This window comes from Gambusia affinis, linkage group LG18 (assembly GCF_019740435.1).
Source record: "Gambusia affinis linkage group LG18, SWU_Gaff_1.0, whole genome shotgun sequence".
Lineage (NCBI taxonomy): Eukaryota > Metazoa > Chordata > Actinopteri > Cyprinodontiformes > Poeciliidae > Gambusia > Gambusia affinis.
Genome location: NC_057885.1, coordinates 25,739,830 through 25,767,739, shown reverse-complemented (window position 1 = coordinate 25,767,739; position 27,910 = coordinate 25,739,830). Strand labels below are relative to the sequence as shown.

The window sequence follows — 27,910 nt, the reverse complement described above, 5'->3', positions numbered from 1 at the left end:
ATTCAGTTTTATAAGGAATTTATTTAAATATTTGAATTTCATTAATAACTAATTTTTCTGTTTTTACAAGAATCCTTGAGACCAGCAGCCTCCTGGTCCAGGTGTGTCCAGGTGTGTCTCTGTTGTCCAGGTGTGTGTATAGACTCTTTCCCTCCTGATCATCTTCAGTCTGACCCGTTCCAGCAGCAGAACCAACAAGGTTCTTGTTGAGTCCAAGCAGTCCATCACTGCTGCTGCCAGGTCCCATGGAGCAGGGAACTCTGGGTAATGTAGTCCTGTGTGATGCAGGTCGCTGCAGTAGAGAAAGACTAGATATGAAATGTGATGCTCAGATCACATGGAATCCTTCAGCCTGAACAGAACGGCATCATGGGAGTTAGAGTCCAACAGAGGAGCAGACGGTTGTAGTCAAAAAACTAGAAGGTAAAAGTCCAAACTGAATCTGTGGGAGGAGTTGTCGTCCATGGAGAGGAGGATTGTGGGGGTTGTAGTCCAAAAATAAAAAGAATCCAAACAGAGTTGTAGTCCAAATGGAGGACTGAGAATGTTTTACAAAGCAAACTGAAACTAAACTTTAAATCTTTCTCTGAGAAAATCAAATAAAATGAATTAAAATTCTCTTTTTCTCAACAATCAGATAGAAATATTTTAAATATTTTAGATCTGAGGAGTTTAAATTCATGAGCGGTTTGGTTTAGGTCGGTTCTGCCTTGGGCCGGCTCTGACAGGAAAGTTGTAGTCCTAAAGAGGAGGATTGTGGGAGTTGTAGTCCAGTGGTTGTGTGACAGTTTAAGCCCTGAATAGACTGTGTGTTTGAGCCCCATGGTTTTATTTACAGTTACACACGTCTGTATGCACACACACACACACACACGCACGCACACACACACACACACACCACCTCCAAGTCACAGAAAGTCTTAATAAATAATAAATAAATATGTTTCTATAAATACTTGGATCTGGTTCTACAGTCTCTGATTCTTTATCTCAGGATTATTCGTCTCTCTGGACAGGAGGTGGTTGCCATGGTTACAGCAGTCTCTGAGCTCCATGTTTTGTGGCTCCGCCCACAACAGCTGGTTGCCATGGAGACAAAGCCCAGCCAATCAGAGCCTGTCCCTGGCAGGAACCCAGATGTACGGTCCGCTCTGCTCCTCGATGACCAGCTTCACCTGGAGGTAGACCTCATCGAAGCTGTCGCCCTGGGCAACGGCTGGAGGAGACAGACAGGAAGGAGCAATCTGATTGGTCGGTTAGAGAGAGGCTGGCTCTGATTGGTCCAGGTCCTCAGGTGTTCTTACCTGTGAAACACTCCAGGAAGTCCTGCTCCAGCTTGACGGCTCGGTCCAGAGCTTTTCTGGCCTGATCCTCCGAGAGACGCTTGTTCAGATCTCTAAAGACAATCAGGGAGACGATTCAGCCCAGAGGAACCGGACGGGTCCAGGAACCGGACGGGTTCTGACCGGTTCTACAGACAGCTCAGGTAAAGGTCAGGTAAAGGTCAACATGTGTCTTACAGGATGTTCTCCAGGGAGCGCGGGCGGATGAAGATGGCGATAGGATGAAGGTGAGCGGCCTGCAGACGCCTCACAGCGTTGGCTGAAACATCCAGGATGCAGTGCTTCCCCTGGAACAGCAGGGGGCCACAGTTAGCCTCAGCTAGGACAGCTACAGGTTAATCATCAGGGGTCAGGAGGTCATGCTGTGGTAAACATCAGGACAGGTGACCAAACACCTGGAGAAGCAGCTTCTATACAGTCTGTTTCTATAAATTAAAGGCTGCCGTCCCTTTAAATCTGTTCCACTGATCTCTGGATCATCAGACCAGGTAGAGACAGAGATCCTCTCTATGCAGACGATGCTCTGCTTCATCATTTTATTTACTCATCATGGACCAGTGACCTCCAGGTTCAGACCGACCGTCCACCTGTCCACCTGTCCCTGTCCACCTGTCCCCCCCCAGGTCTCACCTGCTCCGCCACCTGCCTGACGCTCTGCACCGACGTCCCGTACAGGTGGTTGTTGTACTGCCCCGCCTCGATGAAGCGGTGCGACTGGATGTCCCGCTCCATCTGTTCCCGTGACGACACAAAGTGGTAGTCCCGCCCGTCCATCTCGTAGTCCCTGCGGGGACGGGTGGTGTCTGTGGGCGGAGACAGGACGTGACATCACAGCTGTCCTGTCCGTCAGCATGATGACATCATCAGGAGGAAGACTTACGGGGAACGCAGGAGCCGAACTTGTCCGGATACTCAGACAGCAGGTCGTCGTTGACCCGGTCTTTGGTCGGACCCAGGATGATGACGGGACGGGCGTAGTCCACTGAGGACAGACGGACAGCGGTTAGGACATGGACCTACACGTCCTTCAGGAACCAGGACTCAATCAGAGGTCAACACAAGGTCAATGGAGGTCAAAGGTCTGCTGAGGAGAAACTAAACCAAAGTGTTTATCTGGTGACCTTCAGCAGGTCATGAAGGTCACGGCTCCTCCATGGAGGGTTAGGGTTAGGACCCTGTCCTGCAGGTTTCAGTTCCTCCTCAGCAGGTCAAAGGTCAGCAGCAGCTAAAGAGCCATCAGTTGGTCCAGGATGGAGAACCAGAGACCTAAACCTGGTCAGTTTGTCCCTGGAGGTCAGACTGACCCCCCGACCTTTAGAACGATGATCTGGTTCTCCTGACCTGAACCAGGAAACCTTTCCACTCTGACCTTTAACCTCCATGAGGAAACTTTCCCCTGGGTTTCCTCATAGGAACAGGAAATAGATCAGTGAGTCAGAGGAACCTCTGGTTCTGGTTCTGGTCCAGTTACCAGTGAGCAGTGATGAAGGTTCTGCTGGTACTGACCTTCGATCTGAGTGACGAGTTCATAGCTGTGGATGAAACCGTCTCGACCTGGAACAGAAACAGAGACGATGAAAACAGGCGGAGAAGTTCTGGTTAGACTGAGGCCCCGGCCCGGTCCACTGGCCTGTAGAACCTCCCAGTAGAACCTCCCAGTAGAACCTCCCAGTAGAACCTCCTTCAAGGCGTCCAGAACCTTCAACAGAACCACTGACGGGTGTCTTCAGTCATAGAGGAGTTCTGGTCCAGTTCTGGTCCGGTTCCGGTCCAGTTCTAGTTCTTTGATCACTGAAGGTTCTGATTGACTCTCTGACTCTCCAGAGTTACACTTCAACCAAGCTGAGGTCTGGACTTTGACTAGGCCGTTGTTCTGTTCTTTGTCAGCCACAGTTTGGCTGAACTGATCAAGGTTCTGTTGATGACCCGGTTTGGATGAAGTTTCACTGTTTCCAGAGGAGATCCTGGTCCAACCAGAGACTGGAGGATCTCCTGTAGAACAAGCCCTCATCATCACACCTCCACCACCGAGCTGCACAGCTTCTGCTGACCTGCAGCCTCTGGTTTCTTCCATCTTGGTTCTGTCCGACCCGGTCCATCGTCTCGTCTCTGGTCTTGTTGTTCCTGGTCTCTTGGTTCTGCTAACCTCATTCTGGCAGCCATCTTGTTTATAGAGAGAAGAGGTTTCCTCCTTCAACCCTCAGATGTTGTTCTGGACTACAGATGGTCTGGAGGTGACCTTTGACCCTCCCCAGGTTGACAGTAGCTGCTGCTTTAAGGTCATTGCTGATGTCTTTCCATCTGGTATTGTGTCAATATGAACATGAAGCTTCATTCCTCCTGACTGTCTGCATGATGTTCAGTTTGGTTCCTCATCAGTCTCAGTTATTAAATGATGATCATTAAATTAAAATCATTTTGGTTCAATTTCATCTTAACATCGATTATCAGATATTATATCAGTTTGGAGGTCAAACAGTTGGACTGTACCTTTAGTCTTCATGCGGGACCACTCCTTCCTCTCCACCCTGAAACACAGACAGTTAGCAGCTATAGCAGCTAGCTGTAGCTATAGCAGTGACCGTTACTCTATCATAGCCGTTAGCTCTACAGCTAGAGGTCAGCAGGTCAACTAGCCTGTGCTTGGAGGGGATGTATCCCAGCTCCTCTAGCTCCCCCTGCTGGTTGAGTCGTCTGGCCTGCCACCACTCTTCATCAGCGCTGTCCATCACATGGAGAACCTCCCCGAAGTTAAAGTCCAGAGCCTGAGACAGAACGCCGCAGTCCCACTGCTTATCGTAGTCAAACAGGGCTCTGCAACGGGACGGGGGCAACAGAGGGCAACAGAGGGCAACAGGGGGCAACAGAGGGCAACAGGGGGCAACAGGGGGTAACAGAGGGCAACAGGGGGCAACAGGGGGAAACAGAGGGCAACAGGAAGGAACAGGGGGTAACAGAGGGCAACAGGGGTCAACAGAGGCGACATGAAGAGGAACATCAGGTCCGCCCCTTTCTCAGGTAGCCAACACAGTGGCTAACATGGTGGTTAACAAGGTGGCTAACATGTTAGCTAACATGGTGGCTAACATGTTAGCTAACATGGTGGCTATCATGTTAGCCACCATGTTGGCTAACATAATAGCTAACATGATAAGATCAGGTCAGGAGCTCAGTACCTGACGTAGAAGGTCCGGTTGGCTCTCAGGCTGCCTGATGAGCTGTTCATCATTTGCTCTCTCAGGTCGTGGATCTTTGCCTCAAAGCGGCTGTACTCTGGACAGGAAACAGGAAGTAGACCGTGTTGAGCCAGCGAACATGCTAATAGCATGTGCTACTTAGCATGACCTCATCAACACGCTAACAGCTTGTCATGTTTCTGAGCTCCTCACCTTCTGGTCTGTACTGAGCTACGATGGTCACCGTCTGACCGGCGTTCTTCAGAGCTGCTGCTGCCTGTTCATGTGTGGCGAACCGCAGATCCACACCGTTCACCTGGACAGAGGACAGAGGGGGACAGACGGGGGACAGGTTAGTGGTCAGTACCACCGTCCTACCAGCAGGGGGCTCACTACAGCCACTGTCTATGAACTGGTCTCAGGTTGAGAACAGTGGACCGGGTCTCTGTCCAACCCATCTGGTTCTGGTTCTGTTCTCCAGTCCAGACTGGACCGAACCTTCCAGAACCAGGTTCCCCCCTAATGGAACCATGACCTGCAGCAGGTGGTTCAGGTAACTGTGTTAGTGGACCCAGAGCTGCTAGGGTGTCTACAGACCCTCCCTCTCTTAAAGCGGCAAATATGACACGTGAAATGCATCTGTGGGGCCCAGCGCCCCTCAGTTTACAAGAAAAAAAACAAAAAGAGATTAAAGAGGAAAAAAGAAAAAGAAATCCCCCCACCTCCCAACTGGGCCTACCTACTTCAAGTGTGTAAGGTGTGTGTTTGTGTGACAATAAGAATGTGTGCGGACACGGCTGTAAAGAGTCTCTGGATGTGCAAGGATACTCCCCCTCAGTATCTTCCCCCCTCCCTCTCTTAAAGCGGTACTCCCCCTCGGTATCTTCCCCCCTCCCTCTCTTAAAGCGGTACCCCCCCTCAGTATCTGCCCCCTCTCTTAAAGCGGTACTCACACTCAGTATCTGGTCTCCCTTCCTCAGCTCCCCGCTCAGGTCCGCCGGTCCTCCCGCCAGGATGAAGGAGATGAAGATTCCTTCTCCATCTTCCCCCCCCACGATGTTGAAGCCCAGCCCGGTGGCCCCCCGCTGGATGCCGACGCGCCGCGGCTCCCTGGAGTACTCCTCGTCTCCCATGATGCTGCGGGGCAGCGGCGAGTATCGCCGGGGCGACGGCGGCGCTAGGGCTGCTGGGTAATCACAGAGGTAGTCTGGGTCCATGTAGGCTGCAGAGAGAGAGAGTCTGAGGACCAGAACCGGTTTAACCTACCGCTGGTGAGGTCCGGCAGGTCAGAACCCGTCCAGAACCGGCTCTACGTACCGCTGGTGAGGTCCGGCGGGCTGTAGCGCTCCCCCTGCTGGCCGAACTGGGCGGTGGGCGTGGCCACCTTCAGGTACACCACCTCCCCGGTGTTCTTCAGCGCCGCCACGGCGTCTTCATGCAGGACGTCCTCCAGAGACATGTGGTTCACCTGCAGGGGGCGCCAGCGTTACTACTGAACACCCGGCCCGCCGGGCCTCCAGAACCAGAACCGGTCCACTTACAGCCAGGATCTTATCCCCGATCTGCAGCCGGCCGTCCCGATGCGCCGCGCCGCCATCGATGATCTTAGTGACGTAGATGCTGTTGTCTCCGGGAACGTGCTGGTTCCCCACGCCGCCCGCGATGCTGAAGCCCAGACCTGGACCCGACCGGAACCAGAACCGGTACCGGAGGAGAGCGGAACCGACCAGAACCAGGTGAGTTATTATTTAAATATGAAAAACTAATATTAACATTTTTAAAAGGAAACCTTCTTCTTTTTTAAAAAAGAGAAGTGATGAAACTGTATCCACTTTATTCCGAGCCCCCATGAGGCTTTGCGTGATTTATGGGCGCGACTTCCGCCGTAAACCGGAACAGCGATTTGTTTACATGTTAGCAACTTGCTAACTAGCTTTCCACAGAGGTTTTAGGTTTTAAATATGTGGGAACTCCAGCTGACATGTGGTAAGTTTAAACTGTCATTGTTGTAAATCTTTTATTTGGTCATTTTGTAAAATATTTAACATCAGAAAACGACTCAGAACAAGAATATTTTCTCCTCTCTGATTGGCTGCTGGTAGTCCTGCTGATTTTAACCTGAATGTTCATTTATTGTATTTTTCATAAACGACTGTAAAATAATTTTTATTCTCGTTGCTTTTTTGTTTTCTGGGAAATTATTTATTAGTAGGGTTAGGGTAATGGATGGATAATTAATAAATACAGAAACAATCATAAAAATCAAAACATCAATAATAGTGACAGTAACATTAGTAAAATAATCTACAGATTCTCTGATGGGGAGGTGAGGAACCTGGATGATGGATAGGGGGCGCTGTTCCAAAAACAGATGAGAAACTGATCTGGATCCTCTTTAGGTAAAAACTTAAGTTCAGAACCTGGACGGGTTCAAAGGTCACCTGGTTTATTTAGAGATCAGTCGGGTCTGGAACCAGAACCTCAGCCAATCAGAACCAGCTGAAGCATGTTAAAAATAGAATCTGTAGAAGGTTCTGTTGGTTCTGCTAGTTCTGCTGGTACCACTGGTTCTGCTGGTACCACTGGTTCTGCTCACCTTTGGGTCCCTTCAGCAGCTTGACCTGAGCGATGCGTTCGCTGGGCGGTCGGCGCCGCAGCACGTAGAGTCGGACCACAGGCCCCGCCTCCTTCAGCGCCTCCACAGCCAATGAGTGAGAGACTTCCCGGACGTCCACGTCGTTCACAAACACGATGCTGTCGTTCACCCTGCGGAGGTCGGACCGGGTCAGAACCAGAACCTCACAGCTGCTGTAGAACCTAAACCATGTTGGACAGAACTTGGACCCCCAGCTACCTGGACCGGACCTGGTACCGATTACTGACCCAATCAGAGGTTCTGAGCTGAACCAGCGGCAGCTCTCTGGTTCTGGTTCTGGTTCTGGCCTCAAACTGGACCAGTCAGAATCCTCTGATCTCTGTTGGGTCAAAGATCCAGCAGTAGAAACAGAACCGGTTCTGAATAGTTCACTAGTTTGGTTCTGCTGGTTCCATAAAGGAGGAAATAAAAAATCCAACAGATTCAACCTGCGACGATCTGTAGGAACGTTGAACCGTTGCTTAGCAACAGCAGTGACTCAGGGGGCGGGGCTTGGAGCGTTTCCATGGGAACGAGCAGAAAACATTAAACTGGTTATTATTTTAATGTTGGAGCCAAACTGGAATAATTTCACATACTAAATAAAATAGAATATAGTTTTTATTTATTTTTTGTTTATTAACATTAATAAATTTGTTGATCTGCAGAAAGTTTCATATTAAAATGTTTTTTTGATTCTTTTTGTTTAAAAAACTTTTCATTTAGTTTGGATCAGAACCAAGATGTTTTTCCTGAATTAGTTCATTTCCTAACTTAATACAAATCAATAACAGTATTGATAGGGGATCAAACTGATCAATTCCCTAAGAAGTAGCAGCCAACTGACCTGGACCCGTTCGGGTCAGAACCGGTACCTGAGGCGTCCGTCCTGGGCGGCGGCTCCTCCTGCGATGATCTTGGTGATGAAGATGGACGGGTCGTCTCCGATGTGCGGGTTGTCGGTTCCGCCCGCGATGCTGAAGCCCAGTCCGGAGTTCCCCTGGAGAGAGGGAGAGGTTCTGATGGAGCCGGTTCTGATGGGCCCAACTGGACTCAGTACTGATTCTTCCCACTGTCTGGCTCTACATGGTTGGTTCTGATGGTTCTACTGGAGTACTGAAGGTCTGTGGACCCGAGGTTCTGTTGAACGTTGTTGGTCTACATGTTTGTTTAGAACCCGACCAGAACCCATCAGAACCCGGCCTCCTTTGGTCCAGAGACCATCATGGAACCGACACCACTGCTGTGGTTCTGTTCAGGTCCAGATCTGATAGATGATGATGATGATGATGATGAGTGATGAAGGCAGTGAACTGATTAGTGCGGCAGTGTCTCATGCTGTCAGCAGTCGGCGCCGGTCCAACTGGGCCCAGTTCTGTTTGATCAGCGAGGCGACAGCAGCTAAATATAACCTGTTTCTAAAAACAGAACCGATGATGATATTTATGGACCAGGAGGTTCTGGAACAACATAGATCTACATGGTACAGAATAGAACCAGCTGTTACAGTATAGATGTAGGATTAGGTGTAACATCATAGATAGACATAGATCTATGTATGTAAGAGTGTGTTGCATCATGATGTGTCCTCACCCTCTCCAGAGTGATCTAGGTGTTTCAGTATAGATCTATGTGTATTAGAAGCTGTTCCTCACTATCTCCAGTGTGATCCATGTGTTTCAGTATAGATCTATATGTATCAGAAGCTGTTCCTCACCCTCTCCAGTGTGATCTAGGTCTATCAGTATAGATCTATGTGTATTAGAAGCTGTTCCTCACCCTCTCCAGTGTGATCTAGGTCTATCAGTATAGATCTATGTGTATTAGAAGCTGTTCCTCACCCTCTCCAGAGTGATCTAGGTCTATAGGTATAGATCTATGTGTATCAGAAGCTGTTCCTCACCCTCTCCAGAGTGATCTAGGTCTATAGGTATAGATCTACATGTATTAGAAGCTGTTCCTCACCCTCTCCAGTGTGATCTAGGTCTATCAGTATAGATCTATGTGTATTAGAAGCTGTTCCTCACCCTCTCCAGAGTGATCTAGGTCTATAGGTATAGATCTATGTGTATTAGAAGCTGTTCCTCACCCTCTCCAGAGTGATCTAGGTCTATAGGTATAGATCTATGTGTATTAGAAGCTGTTCCTCACCCTCTCCAGAGTGATCTAGGTCTATAGGTATAGATCTATGTGTATTAGAAGCTGTTCCTCACCCTCTCCAGAGTGATCTAGGTCTATAGGTATAGATCTATGTGTATTAGAAGCTGTTCCTCACCCTCTCCAGAGTGATCTCTTCGTACTCCAGTTCTCCTTCTGATCCGTTCATCTGGAAAATCAAGCAGAGTGAAATCAGTTGAAGCTCGCCAGCATCTCTGCTGCCCGTCGCCATGGCAACTCCATGGTAACAGCTGCTGCTGCCTCAGGGGATTGGTTACCTAGGCGACTGTGGCTGTAGCCATGGTAACCAGCTCCCTGTTTCACCACATCTCCAAATCAAGACGGTTACATCACTTCCTGTCACGGTCCAATCAGAGGCCACCGTCCCCTCTACTCTGGTACCTTCAGGTCAACCAATCAGACGAGCGGACCAAACCTGAGGGGGGCAACGTTACCACCTGACCTGCTGGTGGACCACTGGGGGTCCAAACGGTACCGAGCTGGAAGGACTGGTCTCCAGAGTGGAACAAAGGTCCAAACGGGTTCATTGGTACCGAACCAGCAGGGATCCTTAAAACCAGAAGGTTCTGGAAACGTCTCTGTTTGGACCTGAGTCCAATAATTATTAGCAGAACTCTGGAGAACCGATCGGCCCAGAGACACAAGCTGGACCGGAACCATGAACCATCTGGACCAGAACCACCAACTCGTCTGGACCAGAACCAGTAACCCTCCATCTTTTCCACCCTGTGGGTCACAGTAACTCCTCCAGACCTGATTGGTCCCCAGCAGGCCCCGCCCCTCCCTGAGGACCAATCAGAATCCAGCAGAGCCCAGTGGACCAATGGGTTCCTACCATCATCCTCTGCCTGTGTCTCTTTGCTCTCCTCACGTTGTTGATGAATCTTCTTCCCATCTTCTTGGCGTACCAAACCGACACAAACATCCCTCCCTGTGTCTCCGTGTGTCTCTGCCTGTCCCACAGGATGTCCCTCAGTGTCCGTCAGTCTGTCCCAAACGATGTTTCCTCCTGTCTCTCCTCCTGTCTCTCCTCCTGTCTCTCCTCCTGTCCCTCTGCCCGTCTTCAGGTCGGTTCTTACATAAGGACGGCGATGAGGGACGGATGAATTATTAACCGAGACGCTCAGCTCGATACGGACCGGGTTCTGGACGCCTCAACGAAGAGCGGAGACATGATGGACGGAGGGGACATCGTCCCTCGTTCAGAGAGGAAGAGGAGGAGGAGAGTCCTGCAGGAGGAAGAGGAGCAGCGACAGGAGTCCTGCAGAGAGAGAGAGAGAGAGGCGGTCCATCTCTCTCTCTCTTTCTCTCTCTCTCTCTCCCTCTTTCTTTCTGTTCCTCCCCCCTCTGAAGGAATCCCCTCCCCTCTGTGATGTCACTCAGCTGGTCGAGTGAGGCAGAGAGAGAGAGATGTATTCTCTCTAACAGATTTTAGAAACATGTTCTGGCTAATAGTGTTGCCATGGTAACAACCCCCCTCCACTGTCTTTTCTTTTCCATTCCCGCCCTTCTGCCGTATTCAGCGTTACCATGGAGACGGCTGAGCAAAAAGGAAAAGATGCATTGAGAGAGGGAACGGGCGGCCCACGCTAGGAGAGAGAGAGAGAGTGTGTGTCTCTCAGTGTGTATCTGTGTGTAATTACAGCTGCAGCTCTGATCTCAGCAGTGTGAATATTAATGAGCAGTAGATCTATAATAGATCTGTAGTAAATCTATAGCAGGTCTGTAGTAAATCTATAGTAGATCTGTAATAGATCTATAGTAGATCTGTAGTAGATCTGTAGCAGATCTGTAGATTTTTTTACACAAACAGAAACATCAACCAATCAGGAACCAGTGGAGGAATTAAACTGCAGTAACCACGATCAGCCAGAGAGGGCAGCACTGAGACAGAATATAAAGATATAAATATAGATTTTTATAGATATAAATATAGATTTGGCAAAATCACCAGACAGTTTGTTTCTAAAGCAGCAACAGATTCTGGTCAGTTGTTTATTGATCTTTATTCAACCAGAATATTAGATTGAATCCCATATTAAACTAGTTTATATCATTTATTTCTCTCTGGATTGTTGCATAGATTATAAACCTCCTGCCAGCAGTGAAGCTGATAATCTATAATCGATAATCCATACTGATGATCCTTCAGGCTGAACTTTCAACTATCAGGGAGTTAAAATCCTTCAGGATCCAAAACGCTGCAGCAGAGTTCTGATGGAAACCAGAACCAGAACCATCAGAGGTTCTGATCCGATCCAGATGTTCCACCAGAACTCTGCGGTACCAGCCTGCAGGTTCTGCTGATCGGATAACTATCAGTGGGTTCTGACCCGGTCCAGTGGTTCTGGTTCTGTCGGGTCCATAACCATGTCTCAGTCTGGAGCTCATGAAGCTGCAGAGCTGCTGCTGCCCCCTGGAGGCGCTCGGTGACCAGGTGCATTGTGGGTAGTGTAGTCTGGTGGTACCTACGGTGAGAGCGGCGTTGAATCCGTCCAGGTGGGCGTGGCTTAGCTCGGCGCTGTGGGTCATGTGACCGGGGCTGGGGTCCACAGGCGGTGTCTCGTCGTCATGGTAACGGTACTTCTGCAGAGACAGAACCAGACGGTCAGGTTCTGGTTCGGCCCGGATCAGAGCTGGGAACATGCTAATAGATCAGGTTAACAGTTCAGAACCAGAACCCCAACGACCCGAACCCACAAACCAGAACCTGGATTCTTTTTGGTCCATGGTTCCTCTGGGGTCATCTGAGGTCATCCAGTCCTAACTGGACCTACTGACACTTCCCACCAGAACCAGCAGAGGATCCTGGTTCTGGTTCTACACCATCTCAGAGGTTCTGATGCCATCAGGTCTGGTTCTGACAGGTTCTGTTAGAGAGGTTCTGGAAAACATGAGGACCGGTCCATTTCTCTGTAGAACCATCAGAACCTCAGCAGGCTAACTGTTAGCAGCTAGCATACACGCCAGAACAGTAGAACTTCCTCCGGGTCGGACCAGAACCATCAGTACCTCCTCAGTGTTAATCTGGATCTCAGTGACGGTTCTGGTCTGTCAGAAGCAAACTGGACCCAGAGAAACAAACTGGTCCCACTAACCCTCCTGGTGAGGAAGAGGAGGAACCAGATGAAAACTTGAACTGAACCACAGAGAAGAAACAAAGTGAAAGCAAAGAATGAGACTGGTTACCATGGTAACAGACATTCTGAGGGCTGGTTGCCTGGTAACTGATGTCACTGAGGGGCGGAGCCAGAGACGATCCATAAACACAGTGGAGGGTTTATGAATCCTGGAGGACTGGTTCTGACCCAGTTCTGACAAAGTTCTGAAGATGGGCCGGTTCTAGTTCCTGTCCTCAGGGACCAACTGGAAGAAAACTGGAACTCCAGCTGCTCCTCTGCTTTTAAACCAACCAGGTTCTGGTTCTGGTTCAAGATCAGGTGCTGATTTTCCAGTAACCAGAACGAGAGAACTGTATCCATCCTGGGTCGGGTCCACCAGCCGCACTGACCCAGTTCTGCTGTCCAGAGCAGGTCCAGCTGCCCCACTACACTGAGGGTTATGGTAATAATGCATTCAGGGTCAGACTGGAAACTATCAATCATCCATCCATCCATCCATCTTCCTCTTATCCTGGTCGGGTCGTGGGGGTAGCAGCTTCAGAAGGGAGGCCCAGTCTTCCCTCCCCAGTCTCTTCTTCCAGCTCCTCCAGGAATCCCAAGGCGTTCCCAGGCCACCCGAGAGACATATTCCCTCCAGCGTGTCCCCAGGGTCTCCTCCCAGTGGGACGTGCCCGGAACTCCTCACCAGGGAGGCGTCCAGGAGGCATCCTGACCAGATGCCCGAGCCACCTCAACTGGCCCCTCTCGACGTGAAGGAGCAACAGCTCTACTCTGAGTCCCTCCCGGATGACTGAGCTTCTCTCTCTAAGGGAGAGCCCAGACACCCTACGGAGAAAACCCATTTCAGCCGCTTGTATCCGTGATCTCGTTCTTTTGGTCATGACCCAAAGCTCATGACCATAGATGAGGGTGGGAACGTAGATCGACCGGTAAATTGAGAGCTTCGCTTTTTGGCTCAGGTCTCTCTTCACCACGACGGGCCGGTACAGCGCCCGCTTGACGGCAGACGCTGCACCAATCCGCCTGTCAATCTCCCGCTCCCTTCTTCCCCCATTCGTGAACAAGATCCCGAGATACTTGAACTCCTCCACTTGGGGCAGGACACCCCCCCTGACCCGGAGAAGGCACTCTACCCTTTTCCGGCTCAAGACCATGGCCTCGGATTTGGAGGCACTGATCGCCATCCCAGCCGCTTCACACTCGGCTGCGAACCGCTCCAGTGAGAGCTGCAGATCACGACCTGATGAAGCCAAAAGAACCACATCATCCGCAAAAAGCAGAGATTTGATCCTAAGGCCACCAAAACGGATCCCCTCAACACCTTGGCTGGTCCAGAGATTCTGTCCATAAAAGTAATGAACAGAATCGGTGACAAAGGGCAGCCCTGGCAGAGTCCAACTCTCACCGGAAACGAGCCCGACTTACTGCCGGCAATGTGGACCAGACTCTGACACCGGTCCTACAGGGACCTGACAGCCCGTATCAAGGAGCCCGGTACCCCATACTCCTGGAGAACCCCCCACAGGGCTCCCCGAGGGACACGGTCGAACGCCTTCTCCAAGTCCACAAAACACATGTAGACTGGTTGGGCGAACTCCCAGAACCCTCCAGGACCTGCTGAGGGTGTAGAGCTGGTCCAGTGTTCCAGAACCAGAACCAGAACCACACTGCTCTTCCTGAATCCGAGGTTCAACAATCCGACGGACCCTCCTCTCCAGAACCCCCGAATAGACCTTGCCAGGGAGGCTTAAGAGTGTGACCCCCCTGTAATTGGAGCACACCCTCCGGTCCCCCTTTTTGAACAGGGGGACCACCACCCCAGTCTGCCAATCCAGGGGAACTGCCCCCGATGTCCATGCGATATTGAAGAGTCACGTTAGCCAACACAACCCTACAACATCCAGAGCCTTGAGGAACTCCGGGCGGATCTCATCCACCCCCGGGGCCCTGGTCAGCAGCACACCATCCCCACTGTAGACAGTGTTGGTGCTGCACTGCTTCCCCCTCCTGAGACGCCGGATGGTGGACCAGAATCGCCTCGAAGCCGTACGGAAGTCTTTCTCCATGGCCTCTCCAAACTCCTCCCACACCTGAGTTTTTGCCTCAGCAACCACCCGAGCCGCATGCCGCTTCGCCCGCCGGTACCCATTAGCTGCTTCCGGAGACCCACAGGCCAAAAAGGCCCGATAGGACTCCTTCTTCAGCCTGACGGCTTCCCTCACCGAAGGTGTCCACCAACGGGTTCGAGGGTTGCCGCCGCGACAGGCACCGACAACCTTGCGGCCACAGCTCAGATGAGCCGCCTCGACAATGGAGGCAGGAACACGGTCCACTCAGACTCCATGTTAGGGTTTGTTTTGTTCTGGATAAATTAAGATAAGATTTATTTGTCAACAGATTACAATGAGATTAAGATTTGCTCGTCTCGAGTTAAAGTTCAGGTTATGTACATAATATACATAAACATTAAAGAGTAAATGTATCAGAGTGTTTTGTAGAACAGTTTCTGATATTTCACAGTTTAAAGCTGATTTTTGGCAGCATCATGCTGGTTTTAGGTTGAATTAGTGAATAAAAAGGGGCGTGTCTGTCTGTCCGTCCGTCTGTCTGTCTTTCTGTCCGTCCGTCCGTCCGTCCGTCTGTCTGTCTGTCTGCGGTGCAACCAAAGAGGAAGACGTTCACCGTCTGGTCTGTGCAGCAGGAGATTTGACTTGATCAAATGTTTTAAACAAGTAAAAAATCAAAGAAAAGACAAAACGCTGATCAAAGTTCATCTCGGCGCCGCAGAGTTTTAGAAACCGGATCAGTTTGAACCCAGGAAGACGCTGTGAGATCTGGACTTTATTTTTTGTTTTGGTGGTACCACTATTTGTTCTCATCTTTTTGGCTTTGTTTAGTTTTGTGAGGATATGGAACTCCTTTCCTGACATTATTCTCTTTAAAGAAGAATTGACATTTTTGGACATTTAATTATTTAGGTTTTTTATGCTGATATAAACTGAGTGATTTAAATCTAATCTATAATTATTTTTGGTTTCTGATCTATTTATCAGAATAACTATTGTTATTTCTTAGTTTTGTGTTTTTAACATTTTATAAATTTCATATTGAGTGTTTAGATATTTATTTTCTTAAATTAAAAGCTGTAACATATTTTATCTGATTCAGTTTATTGTGAATTCTACTTTAAATCAATTTTACAACTTTAGGAAGATTTTTAAATTTCAGTAACTTTGCTGATGAACGGGAGGTCAGAGGTCGGCCTGTAGTTCTGTTACTGTTTGGATCAGAACAGCAACAACAGGCAGAACTTTGTTAAAGAAACATTCTAGAGTTATAGATCTAGAACATCCAGACTGAACTGGAGCTTCACTGAATTATTATTTATTCCAGGTTTTATAATTAAGACGTTTAAATTGGGTCATTTTTATAACTAAATGATGGTTCTGATCTTCCTCAGATCATTTGGATCTTTATAAAATAATTTAATTCAATAAATTCAGTCTGATGATCCCGTCTGACCAGAACCGCTCCAGAACTTCAGTTGGTTCAGAACCGATTACTTCAAAACAATCCAACAAAATAAAATCAAACAGTTATAATGTCAACATGTGGAAGAGAATCTGGAACCAGTGGAACCAGTTGAAACCAGTGGAACCAGTGGAATGTGTCCTGGAGTTCTGGTCGGATCCAGTTCAGTTCAGATTCTGAAGAACTTTATTATCCCAAAAGATGTTTTAAAGTCACAACAGAAGATAAAAGATCAAACGGTTAAAAGAAAATAAAAACTAGAATCAGCAGAAACATTAAAGACCTGATGGGTCCTAATGTCCTTATATGGAGCTTCCTGCAGTCACTGATGGTGGAGAGATACTGGGTCAGAACCACAGCTTCACTGGGCCAGCCGGACAGAACCAGAACCACTGGACCCAGAACCAGAACCACTGGACCCAGAACCACTGGACCCAGAACCAGAACCACTGGACCCAGAACCGGAACCACTGGACCCAGAACCAGAACCGGAACCACTGGACCCAGAACCGGAACCATTGGATCCAGAACCGGAACCACTGGACCCAGAACCAGTACTACTGGACCCAGAACCGGAACCACTGGACCCAGAACCACTGGACCCAGAACCAGAACCGGTACCACTGGACCCAGAACCAGAACCACTGGACCCAGAACCAGAACCGGAACCACTGGACCCAGAACCAGAACCGGAACCATTGGACCCAGAACACGGTGGTGTAGAGTCCTGCTGAGGGAACGGACGGAGTGGGAATCGAACAGGATGAACCTCCATCACCACTAGAACCTGTCTGGACCTGCAGAACCAGAACCAGGTACCGGGTTGGACTGTAGAGGCTGCCACTGCAGAACCGGGTCCACTTGGTTCTGTTGGACCAGAAGCTGGTTCAAGAAAACAAAGACGGACCAGAACCAGAACCAGATTAGCTGAAACTGGACCAGAACTCCTGGTACCACCAAACAACACGCTGCAGGATTTGGACCAGCTGATGGAGCCGATCAGAACCGACAGGCGGGTCCAGTTTAGATCTGTCCGGTCTGGTTTAGTTCTATCTGGTCCGGTTCAGTCAGGTCCGGTCTGCAGGTGCTGAAGGTTTAGATCAGTGGGGTCCAAAGTGGGTTCTGGAGGTCCTGGAGGTTCTAGAGGTTCTGGAGGTTCTGAAGGTTCTGGAGATTCTGAAGGTTCTGGAGGTTCTGGATGTTCTGGAGGTTCTGGAGGTTCTGGAGGTCCGGCATCCTGCAGGTTCTAGTCTCTCCCTGGTTTAACTCACCTGGATCCAATGATGATCATTAGAAGAACTTTGACCTGCTGAAAGGTTGTTGGTACCAGCAGGGAGGGAACCAGAACATGCAGGATGCCGGGCCTCCAGAACCTCCAGAACCCACTTTGGGCTCCACTGGTTTAGATGTTTGTTACTGGATCCGTTCAGTCTCAGGTTCTGATCCGAGTTCAGATGGTCGGTACCAGTTTAGAGACGTGATTCTGATGAACATGAAATGTTTTATTAATTAAAGTTATTTACTGAATGACATCATAAAACATTCATGTTTATAACATGGTTATGACATCATCATGACATCATCATGACATCATCATGACATCATCAGGTCTTATTAACAGATACCAGATAAATAAAACCAACAGGAACCGGACCGGGCTCGGCTCACTGCTGACCAGAACCTTTCACCCGGTTCCCTCTGAGGCATCAGAACCTCTCAGTGATCCAATCCGTCCGGTACCGGACCTGAGGCAGAACCAGCCACATGTTGCTCCAACATCTGGCTCCCTGCTAGCAGCAGCTACATGCTAACGTGGCTACGCTAACACACACACACCGACACACACACACTTTAACACGTGAAGGCAGCACACACACACACACACACACTGTCTTTGTATCCTTGTGAGACCCAAACATGATGGATCAGAACACGCCTGGTGTGTGTTCAGTGTGTGTTCAGTGTGTGTGTGTGTGTGTTCTCTCTCTCTCTCTGTTTTCTCTCGCCCGGCGTTCAGCTCTTACCTTGGTGGTGACAATGCAGAGGCAGTCCATATCCCCCCCCCACACACACTCACACACTCTCACACACACACATCTCCACACACACACACACACTCCCTCACACACTCATGCTCTCTCTCTCTGTGAGTAAACGCTCGCTCGCCCCTTCTGTCCCTTCGTCTGTCGGCTGAGGAAGATGATGATGAAGAGGAGAACCTCAGAGTGGGGGGGTGGAGAGGGCGAGCGACGTCCACTCAGGGTGAGAGAGAGAGAGAGGGTGGGGGTTGGGCTCCTGTTGCCATGGTGTTATGCAGCTGTTGCCCCGGTGATACTGCTGCAGCTGTTGCTAGGTAACAGAGACAGGTGTTGCTGTGCGGATGAGAGTGATGGAAGCTACCTGTGCAGGTGTGTGTGGCCGGCTGGACGTCTGGCTCTCACACACCGTCAGTTCATAGAACTCCTGGATGTCTGCAACACACACACACACACACACACACACACACACAGAGAGAACACAGTCAGGTTGCACCAATCACAAGCCAGCTCCTGGGTCACATGGTGGAGCAGGTGGGGCAGATAATACTATAGAACCCAAGTATTAATGGGTTCTATTAATGGTTAGAACCCATTAATACTTGGGTCAGAACCAGTTAGAACCTGGTCAGAACCCGAACCGTCTCCAGGAGAAGCTGGAGCTTCAGCCAATCAGATCACAGTTAATCCTGAGGTAAAGGGGGCGGAGCCTCCAGTGAAGCAGACTGTCTGTCCTGATGGTCCGGTTGACCCGGTTCTACTGGAACCAGAACATCTGCTCCACCTGCAGCTGCTGTGGTTCTGACCCAAACCAACCTGTTCCCCTCCTGGCCTGTGGGGGCGCTGCACCAACAACCACTGAAGGAAACCACACAGAAACCTCTGAAGACACTGAGAGCAACTTCCTTCTTCACCAGATGGAAACAAGATGGAGGCGTCAGATTTTAGTGTTGGAGGATTTCTCTTTAGTCTTTGGCTGAAGACCAGGAGACATTTCTGCTGCTAGCGCTAGGCTAGCATGTTAGCTTTGGTTGGATTTACCCAGAATGCCCTGTGCTGTAGTGCACTTCCTGCTTTTGGAGCGTTCTCTGGTCCACTTGGCGTTCACATTCAAACCGAACCAGACCGAGGTTTGGAGGACCAGAGGTCAGAGGTCAGATAAGGTTCACACCTCACCAACTGAACTGGACTTTGACTAGACAGATGGACTGGAGTCGGGTTGAAGTGGACTGAACAGGACTGGATGCATCCTGAGCTGCTGAGGGGCGGAGCTAACCTGGGCTCAGGTGAGATGATGTCATCAATAACCAGGACATTCAAACAGCGCCACTGCAGGCCAGATGGAGAACTACAGCAGCAGGTCCACTGGAGGTTCTGGACCGGGTCTCTGTGGACCCAGACAGTCCATCAGAGCAGAAGAGATTCTGGTTCTGAAGGTCCAGTTTGTCTGGACCAGAGTTTGGTGGAGTGTAGCACTGCTCAATCTGTGTCCTTCAGACCTGGACAAGCCTGGGTTCTGACTGGTTCTACTGGGTTCTGATTGGTTCTACTGGGTTCTGATCGGTTCTACTGGGTTCTGATTGGTTCTACTGGGTTCTGATCGGTTCTACTGGGTTCTGATTGGTTCTACTGGGTTCTGCTGTTCCTCCTGGTTCAGTTTGATCCCAGCTTCTTCCTGTTTGAATTTTCCTGCCTCAACAAGTGTCCAAACATGACAGATAGACTGGTTAAACTGGGTGAACTGGGTGAACTGGTGTGTGTGTGTGTGTGTGTGTGTGTGTGTGTGCGTGTGTGTGTGTGTGTGTGTGTGTGTGTTACCTAGCAGAGCCTGGAACAGGTCACTCTGGAAGATGCTCAGCAGCCTCTCAGCTCGACCTTTGACCCCGTCAGCAGCCTGGGCCTGGCAGGCCTCCATGACCTGCAGAGCCCGCTCCGTATCTGGAGGAGACAGAACCAGACGGTCAGCGGTTCTGATGGGTCTGACCCAGAAACCTCTGAGTCTGGACCTGGTTCTGGTTCTGGTTCTGACCCAGACAGCTGGGCTCAGTGTGCAGGAGGTTCTGGAGGTTCTGATGGTTCTGACTGCAGGAAGGTAAATTACTGACCCGGTTTGGATTGGAAGCAGACGGGTCGGTTAGAGGGGAAAACTGCTGACCCGGTTCTGGTTCCGGTTCAGTAACCAGAGCAGGTCGGTCATGTTGCTATGGAGATAACAGCATCATACTGGGTTCATCCCAGTGATACCAGTTTGTCTCCAGGGTTCTGGTTCCGGTCCGGTTCTCTTTACTGTATTTATGTTTCCAGTTGGGATGAATGTTCCTGTTAATCCAGATTAATCCAGATTAAAACCTGATGATTCTGAACTTCCTGCTTTAAATTCTGAACAGAATCTGATTGATAGATTATTGATCAGAGCATAATATTGGAATAATATAAACATTGAATATTAGATCATTAGAAACATCCAGCAGCATCAGTAAGTATAACCTTTAAAAATAAAATTATTATTATTATTATTATTATTATTATTATTATTATTATTATTATTATTATTATTCTCCTGTTTCTCTCATGGAGTCTCTGACTGGCAGCTTCACCTCTCAGAGGGTCAGGTGACCAGGAGGTCAGGTGATCCAGCACGTCTCCTCCAAACCCTCTGAGGTCAAACCAGTAAAACCAGTAGAAACACTCTGCTGGTCCAGTTACATCATTCTAACCAGTTTATCCAGAGATCTCAGTTTCAACATGGAGACAGTCAGAGGTCAGAGGTCACAAGAAGATGACGACAGGAAACTGAACTGAAGAAGAAGAAGGAGACCCTGACTGACTGACTGACTGACTGACTGACTGAGGACAGAGACACAAACAAGAAACAAAAATAATAAAGTCTGGTTCTGTTCTGACCCGTCTGGTTCTGTTCTGACCCGTCTAGTTCTGACCCGTCTGGTTCTGTTCTGACCCGTCTGGTTCTGTTCTGACCCGTCTAGTTCTGACCCGTCTGGTTCTGACCCGTCCCGTCCCAACGTTCGTCTCACCTTCCTTCTTCAGCGGCATGTTTCCTCTCTGATCCACTCAAATCCTCTTTAGGGATTTTACTGGCCGCCCCGCTGCATGCTGGGTAATGGAGTCCTGGTGCATAGCTGCTGGCAGACAGGCAGAGGCCCCGCCCACCCACTGACATCCAATCAGATTCATTCATCCTGTTCAACAGCCAATCAGAACCAGAACCATCTACTGCTGCTTCACCTGTTGGTTTACCTGATCAGACACTGACCTCCATCATCTTCCTCACTGACCTCCATCATCTTCCTCACTGACCTCCATCATCTTCCTCACTGACCTCCAACATCTTCCTCACTGACCTCCATCATCTTCCTCTCTGACCTCCATCATCTTCCTCACTGACCCCCATCATCTTCCTCTCTGACCTCCATCATCTTCCTCACTGACCTCCATCATCTTCCTCCTGCAGCTTCGCCCTCTGGTGGTCAAACAGCAGCGGTTCAGTCTGGACTGTGAAACTTCCTGAGGAACTTGGAGAATAAAGTTCTGGATAAAATAAGAGAGAAGATAATCAATAATCAGAGGAGAGATGACTTGATAGAAATGTTAAAAGAAGGTCTAGTTAAAGTCTGTAGGGTAAAAAAACCCTTTTGTTTTCATTTGATTCATATTAATAATTAATGATGAGAATGTTTAAAGTGAACCTGGAGGATCCAGATGACGGTTTTCTCTCTGTCATGTTTTCTCTTTGGGTTTCAAAGAGTTTTTAGTCCCATCAGTTTATTCTTTCATCTCCGGTCAGCAGGGGGCGCCACCATCAGACATGAACGAGTCCTAAACCAGTCAGTGGTTCTCTGGTCGGTTTCTGACTTCATCTTTATTTAAGTCAGTTTCACAGCTCTATGCTGCCCCCTGCTGGCAGGAGGAGAAAACAACCAGCTGGAAACGAACCAGAACATTAATTCACTTATTGAAATTATACGGCCCATTAAAATACATTAATAACACATTAATAACCACAGGAAAACAAAACTAATATGATGTTTTGTTTTAGAAATAAAGTGCAATAAATGAGCATCAGAGAGCAAATAAAGCTAAATATTTTTTAGAGTTCAGAAACTACAACAAATATAACATTTAATAGAAGGAATCTGAAACTAAAGTATTGATATCAATATTTTAGATCCAGAAGAGCTAATTACAGGTCAGTGGATGCAGCAGGTCGAGGCAAATAATCAGCAGCTGGAAGAGGAAGGAAAATCTGAACCATAAACAGATAAATTATGAATAAATACTGAAAAACACCAATAAAAATCTCTGGTTGTTTTAGAAGCTCAGAGTTGAACTTCATCCTGATGGACGAGAAATTAAGATTAAATAAATTAATTCTGACTAAATCAGATCCAGGGAAAGAGTTTGATTCATTTTGGTAAATCTGGTTGGTGTTTTCTACAAAAGAGACGTCAAGTCAACATGTAGAGAGAGAAAATGTCAGAAAGTCATGTGGAAGGACGACCTGGACTTTATTGGTCTGTTTTCTGTTTCTATTTATGTTTTTATAAATCAATGGGCCTGTTCTGTTAAAATTAATATGTTTAAAAGATAAACATAATAAATCTAAATAAAAGTGAAACTAAAGACTGAGATTATATGAATAATCTGGGTTAAAGTGAGAAAACTAATCAGAAGGAAAACATCTCCAGATTATCATTGATTCATCAATAAATGAATTTTAACTCCAGTCGATCCAGAATAATCTCTGATTCAAGTTTAATACGATAATCCAGACATGGAGGTTCCAATCTGGATTAATAATCTGTAATCTATCAGGTACAGACAAACAGGTTCTAGATCTGGATAATCTGATGGAATCTGGAGCTGATCTAAGATCAGGTGAAGTGAAACCTCTGAGCTCAGAGACAACAGGAAGTGAAAACTCTCCACCCTGAGGCGTGAAAACCCCCTGACAGGAAGTGATGTCGCCCTGCGCTCTCTCTCACCTTCATCCAGACGACATGAAGTCTTCCTCCGGCCGCCTGCTGCTGGGTAAGTCTCTGTCCGTGTGTCTGTCCATCTGGGACCAGGAGGGACAGACGGACCGTCCTGGTTCTGGTCCACTGACCGGAAACAGAACCAGAACCTTTAGTCAGATTAAATTTATTGTTAATCATATCAGAGACGAACTGATCGGAGTCTGGTTCTGGTTCTGGTTCTGGTTCTGGTTCCTACAGCAGCAGGAAGTCGGTTCTGACCCGCTGCTGGTTCTGAACCAAGCTACCTGAGGAGAAATAGAACAGAATAGAAGCAGAAGCTGTTTCTATTCTACATCATCTAGTTCTACGTTCCTTCACTGAGATTTTAAATATTACTGTAGTTTCTAAATCACTGAATGGGTTAAAGTTCTGCTGCTGGATCAACCTGCTGGTTCTGGTTCTGGTTCTGGATGCAGAGCAAAAAGAGGAGAAACAGTTTTCAGCTTCTATGCAGCACAGATCTGGAACTAATTTCCAGAAAGTTGTGAAACAGAAACTGAATTTAACAGAATTAATGTTTCACACTTTAGAATAAAAATCTTCCTGGTTAGAAATGATTTTGAAACGTCATCAGTTAAATATTGATCAAATATTAGATTTTGTTTTGATGGTTTTGATCAGAAAATATTTTTACTGGTTTCCTGTATAAACTGTATTTTTATGATGTGAAACTTTGATGTTTTATAATAAACAGGATGATTGAAGGAACTTCTGTAATATTCAGTTTTAAATGATCTGAACATTAATTAATGATATTAATATTAAAACCTTTAGTTGTATTTTATGTTAATAAACTTAAATCTCTTCACACGTTAATCTGATGTCTGATTTTCAGTGAATAAACTCTGATTAAACACATTTAATCATGTAAATTAATCTCCAGGGTTTCAGTTTTTCCTCCTGCTTCACATCTGGAGGAGAAACCTCTGGTTCAGAAATCCGACCCAACTGGACCGAACCACAGCATCAGAACCAGAACCGACTGATTCACTTTAGAGGTTGAATTAAACTAAAACATTATTTCATTCAGATTTAGTTCTTTAGTTTTAGTTACAGTCTGATGAACTTCTGCTCTTTTCTTTCTTTAACAAGCTAAACCACCTGCTCCTTTGACTAGGCCACTGGTGGAGAACCAGTTCAGCACTAAGAGCCAAACTCAGATCATCATCATCACCATCATCATCATCACCATAGAGACACAGATGGTCTAAAATTAGCTTTAGCATGTAGCTGCTCTGTTCTTAGACCCTGAGGTTTCAGTGTGAACCCGACAGTCGTTATGATTTATAAATATCTAAAGTTTAGTTTATTTTCTGCTGCTTGAAGCAGAATCAATAAAACAGAACAATAGTTAATCTGACAAATTTACTATAAACTCATTCAGAAAATTTCTGACAAACTGGACATTCAGAAACAAACTGGCATCAAACATAACAGAACTGGTCTGGACCAGATGTGACCCACAGCTGGTTCTCCATCTGGCCCACATGGTCCAGTACTGGTTAACCACATGTGACCCATGATGTGCGACCAGAACCGGTTTAGGTGTGGCCCATAAACAGTTTGACCTCTGGCAAACCAGAACCGGGTCACTGCTGACCCGTCATTCATTGAAACATCTGGACGGGCCAGATGGAAATGATGTCATTTCTGTCTCAGACAACTTCCTGTTTGTAATATCAATAAAAACACAATATATATCAACACAATTCTTTTATTGCAACATTTTAACTTCAAACGCAACATATAGATTAATAAATCTGTTTCCATGTCCACCTGCTCAGGTTGTCATGGCAACAGTTCAGCAGCTTCTCCTCTGAGCTTCACCAGTTAAATAAAGAGAGAATAAATAAACCTATTGATCACTATTAAAAATGATATTTCAACCTGAACAATGCTGAACATCTGGAATCAATCTGGCCAACAGGCAAAGGGTAACAGCTCAATGCTAACGACTCAATGCTAACGACTCAATGCTAACGGCTCGAGGCTAACGACTCAATGCTAACGACTCAATGCTAACAACTCAATGCTAACGGCTCGAGGCTAACGACTCGAGGCTAATGACTCAATGCTAACAGCTCAATGCTAACAACTCAATGCTAACGGCTCAATGCTAACGACTCAATGCTAACGACTCGAGGCTAACGACTCAATGCTAACGGCTCGAGGCTAACGACTAAATGCTAACGGCTCAATGCTAACGACTCAATACTAATGGCTTAATGCTAATGGCTCAATGCTAACGGCTCAATGCTAACGACTCAATGCTAACGGCTCGAGACTAACAGCTAAGCTAAGTTACCTTTAATGCTAAATATTAATACCAGTTGAAAAGGACATTTTAGAAGCTGTAGACATACAGCAGCAGCCAAACAATGTCTGAAAAATGATTAACAATAATAATTAATTAAACTAAAAATTGTGCAGTGTAAAATCAGGTTAGCTAAAATTTTCAACAGTACAATAAAAGACATTGTAAATAAAATATTTCCAACAGTTGTTGAATAAATAACACTACAGGTGGTGAAAAAAACACAAATATGAATACATTAAAATGAATAATTAATTTGGGCTAAAAAAAAAACCAAACCAAAGAAGAAATGAAAAACCTACGGATTGAGTTCAGTTCGATGCTAACTATGGTTATTGCAGTTCTGCCACAGCTTCCTGTTCTTTGGTCTTTTAACTCTCAGCTCTCAGTCAGAGAGGTGTTCAGTTCATGTCCAGGTCAAAGGTCATATCCAGAAGGGATTTTGATAATTGATTGATTATTGGTTGAGTTTCTCAGTGAGTAAAGTCAAAATGGCCGACGGTGGGGCGTGCTCCGGTGGCGTAGAGGTCAGCGCGCCCCACGCTTGGAGGCCCTCAGTCCTCGACGCGGCCGTCGCGGGTTCGATTCCCCGACCCGACGACATTTGCCGCATGTCTTCCCCCCTCTCCTTCCCCCTTTCCTGTCAGCCTACTGTTGTATAAGGGACACTAGAGCCACAAAAAGGACCCCCTGGTGGGGAAAAAATAAAATAAAATGGCCGACGGTGTTTAGAAAACCAACATGGAGGATGATTCATCAGTTCGTCCCTCCAAGTGTCTCACCTTCTCTCTGTTTCCATGGCAACCTGCAGGTGTCTCTGTGCTGCTGCTGTGTGGAGCGTCTGCGCCTCCAGGTGAGTGAAGTCAGAACTTGAAGTCCGGTCCGGTCCGGTCCGGTCCGTGAGGTGAGACGTTTCCTCCGTCTGTCCTCCAGTGTTTCTATCCGTCAGTCCAAACCTGCAGCAGTTCTTCACTGGGGATTCCTCCGTGTCTCTGAACTGTCTGCATGACGGACGGACAGCAGAGGGATGGACGGTGAGGGGCACCGGACCGGCTGGGGACTGTGGACCGCCTGGTTCTGGTTCCGGTCCGTCCTGCGTCCTCAGCCTCTCTGGACCTTCAGCTGGACGGTTCTGGTGTGAAGCGTCTTCTGGACAGAGGAGTGACAACGTCAGCATCACGGTGCTGGGTGAGGACATGTCCACCTGTCCACCTGTCCACCTGTCCTCAGTGGGTCAGTCAGAACCAGGAGGAACCCGTCTGGTCCCTCCTGGTTCTGAGGGTCCAGTAGAACCCCTGACCTCTGCCCCTGTCCAGGTAAAGGTCTCGTCCTGGAGATCCCTGCCCTTCCTGTCAGAGCAGGATGTGATGTCACGCTGCGCTGCAGGCGCAGTAATGGTGACATCACTGCGGCGTTCTTCTTCGTGGGTCAGCGCCGGCTGGGATCCGGACCGGAGCTGGTTCTCCAGCCGGTCCGCCGGGCTGATGAAGGCTCTTATTGGTGCTCTACGGACCGGTTTGGGAGGTCTCCTCTCAGCTTCCTGAGGGTCACAGGTCAGCCAGTGACATCACTTCCTGTTTCCAGAGCTGAGCAGATAAAGCAGCTTCCTTCATCTCTCTGCAGATCCTCCTCTTCCTCACACTCCTCCTCCTCTGGTATCGGGTCCAACCCGTCCTACAGGTTCTCCTCCTCCTCCTTCATCGTCTCCTCTTCCTCAGACTTGTGTCTCGGTTCCTCGCCTGCTCTGCCACCTGCTGGTCATCTGTCCGTACTGCGCCTGCAGCGTCCTGCTGCTGCTCAGGTGCTGCAGCAGGAAGTCAGGTGAAGCTCCGCCCACAGGATCCCCACCCACCGTCGCCATGGAGACCACACAGCCTGCAGAGCCGGACTGCGTGACCACGGAGCACGACTTCTGAAGATGGACCCTCCAGAACCACCGACCAGGTCCTGGTACCAGTCAGAACCGGACCTGGTACCAAACATCTGGACCTGGTACCAGCTAGTTTTAATGCTAGCTTTAACTTTAGTTCTTGTTTAAATATCAGATTGTTTTGAGTCAGTTTGTTAAATTTAAACTCAGTTTAATTAATATATAATTTAATCAATAGAAAGTTTTTCTTAGATAAAATGATCATGTCTGATTAAAATTAGTTTAATTAGTAGTTTTTATATTTGATCACATTATTAATAATATATAAATCATAAATTTATCTGAAAATGTTTTAGTTCTTTATAAATCAAAGGAGATAAAAACTAATCAGAAAATATTGAGTGTAAAAAATGTTTTGGTATTAAAATATGTTCATGTTTTATCAGAGTTTGAAGATTTTACATGAAACTTGAGTTAATTTTTATAATCCAATCTGCTGTTTGATGCCAGAGGTCAGAGGTCAGCAGAGCTCTGTGTCTCAGGAACCAGTTTGAACCAGTTTGAACCAGTTTGAACCAGTTTAAACCAGTTTGAACCAGTTTGAACCAGTTTAAACCAGTTTGAACCAGTTTAAACCAGTTTAAACCAGTTTAAACCAGTTTAAACCAG

At 47.7% G+C, this 27,910-nt stretch overlaps 2 protein-coding genes across 7 annotated transcripts; one reads left to right on the top strand and one right to left on the bottom strand.

The window, feature by feature from the left end:
* Position 1: 1 nt before the first annotated feature.
* LOC122820906 (disks large homolog 4-like) lies at positions 2–21,749 on the bottom strand. Of its 6 annotated transcripts, XM_044098598.1 has the most exons (21): positions 21,729–21,749; positions 21,472–21,570; positions 19,840–19,959; positions 18,386–18,456; positions 11,805–11,918; positions 9,430–9,480; positions 8,030–8,154; positions 7,116–7,285; positions 6,061–6,197; positions 5,837–5,987; positions 5,473–5,741; positions 4,733–4,835; positions 4,520–4,616; positions 3,981–4,157; positions 3,834–3,871; positions 2,850–2,897; positions 2,224–2,325; positions 1,974–2,146; positions 1,521–1,630; positions 1,305–1,396; positions 2–1,216 (listed from the first exon to the last, which is right to left on the bottom strand). In XM_044098598.1, exons 3-21 carry the CDS (start codon positions 19,934–19,936, stop codon positions 1,110–1,112), a joined length of 2,232 nt encoding a protein of 743 aa, XP_043954533.1. In that variant the 5' UTR covers positions 19,937–19,959; positions 21,472–21,570; positions 21,729–21,749; the 3' UTR covers positions 2–1,109. The 6 variants fall into 6 exon arrangements, with proteins under 6 accessions (XP_043954533.1, XP_043954530.1, XP_043954532.1 ...); XM_044098595.1 differs by lacking the exons at positions 18,386–18,456; positions 19,840–19,959; positions 21,472–21,570; positions 21,729–21,749 and adding an exon at positions 18,010–18,224; XM_044098597.1 differs by lacking the exons at positions 18,386–18,456; positions 19,840–19,959; positions 21,472–21,570; positions 21,729–21,749 and adding an exon at positions 12,043–12,058.
* On the top strand, positions 6,152–27,801 carry LOC122820909. Its single transcript, XM_044098605.1, has 6 exons — positions 6,152–6,255; positions 22,855–23,070; positions 26,183–26,224; positions 26,305–26,559; positions 26,688–26,924; positions 26,995–27,801. The coding sequence occupies exons 2-6, from the start codon at positions 23,001–23,003 to the stop codon at positions 27,285–27,287; spliced, it is 897 nt and encodes a 298-aa protein (XP_043954540.1). The 5' UTR covers positions 6,152–6,255; positions 22,855–23,000; the 3' UTR covers positions 27,288–27,801.
* Positions 27,802–27,910: the final 109 nt, after the last annotated feature.

Excerpts from the sequence above, each read along its gene's own strand:
- LOC122820906 (XM_044098598.1), bottom strand. The coding sequence starts at position 19,936 with ATGGAGGCCTGCCAGGCCCAGGCTGCTGACGGGGTCAAAGGTCGAGCT. Across the intron at positions 6,198-7,115 it reads GCTGCTGAAGGGACCCAAAG|GTCTGGGCTTCAGCATCGCG; the intron begins GTGAGCAGAACC and ends GGTCGGGTCCAG. Across the intron at positions 5,742-5,836 it reads CCCGCCGGACCTCACCAGCG|CCTACATGGACCCAGACTAC; the intron begins GTACGTAGAGCC and ends CTCTCTCTGCAG.
- LOC122820909 (XM_044098605.1), top strand. The coding sequence starts at position 23,001 with ATGTCGCCCTGCGCTCTCTCTCACCTTCATCCAGACGACATGAAGTCT. Across the intron at positions 26,560-26,687 it reads CGTCAGCATCACGGTGCTGG|GTAAAGGTCTCGTCCTGGAG; the intron begins GTGAGGACATGT and ends GCCCCTGTCCAG. Across the intron at positions 26,925-26,994 it reads CAGCTTCCTGAGGGTCACAG|ATCCTCCTCTTCCTCACACT; the intron begins GTCAGCCAGTGA and ends ATCTCTCTGCAG.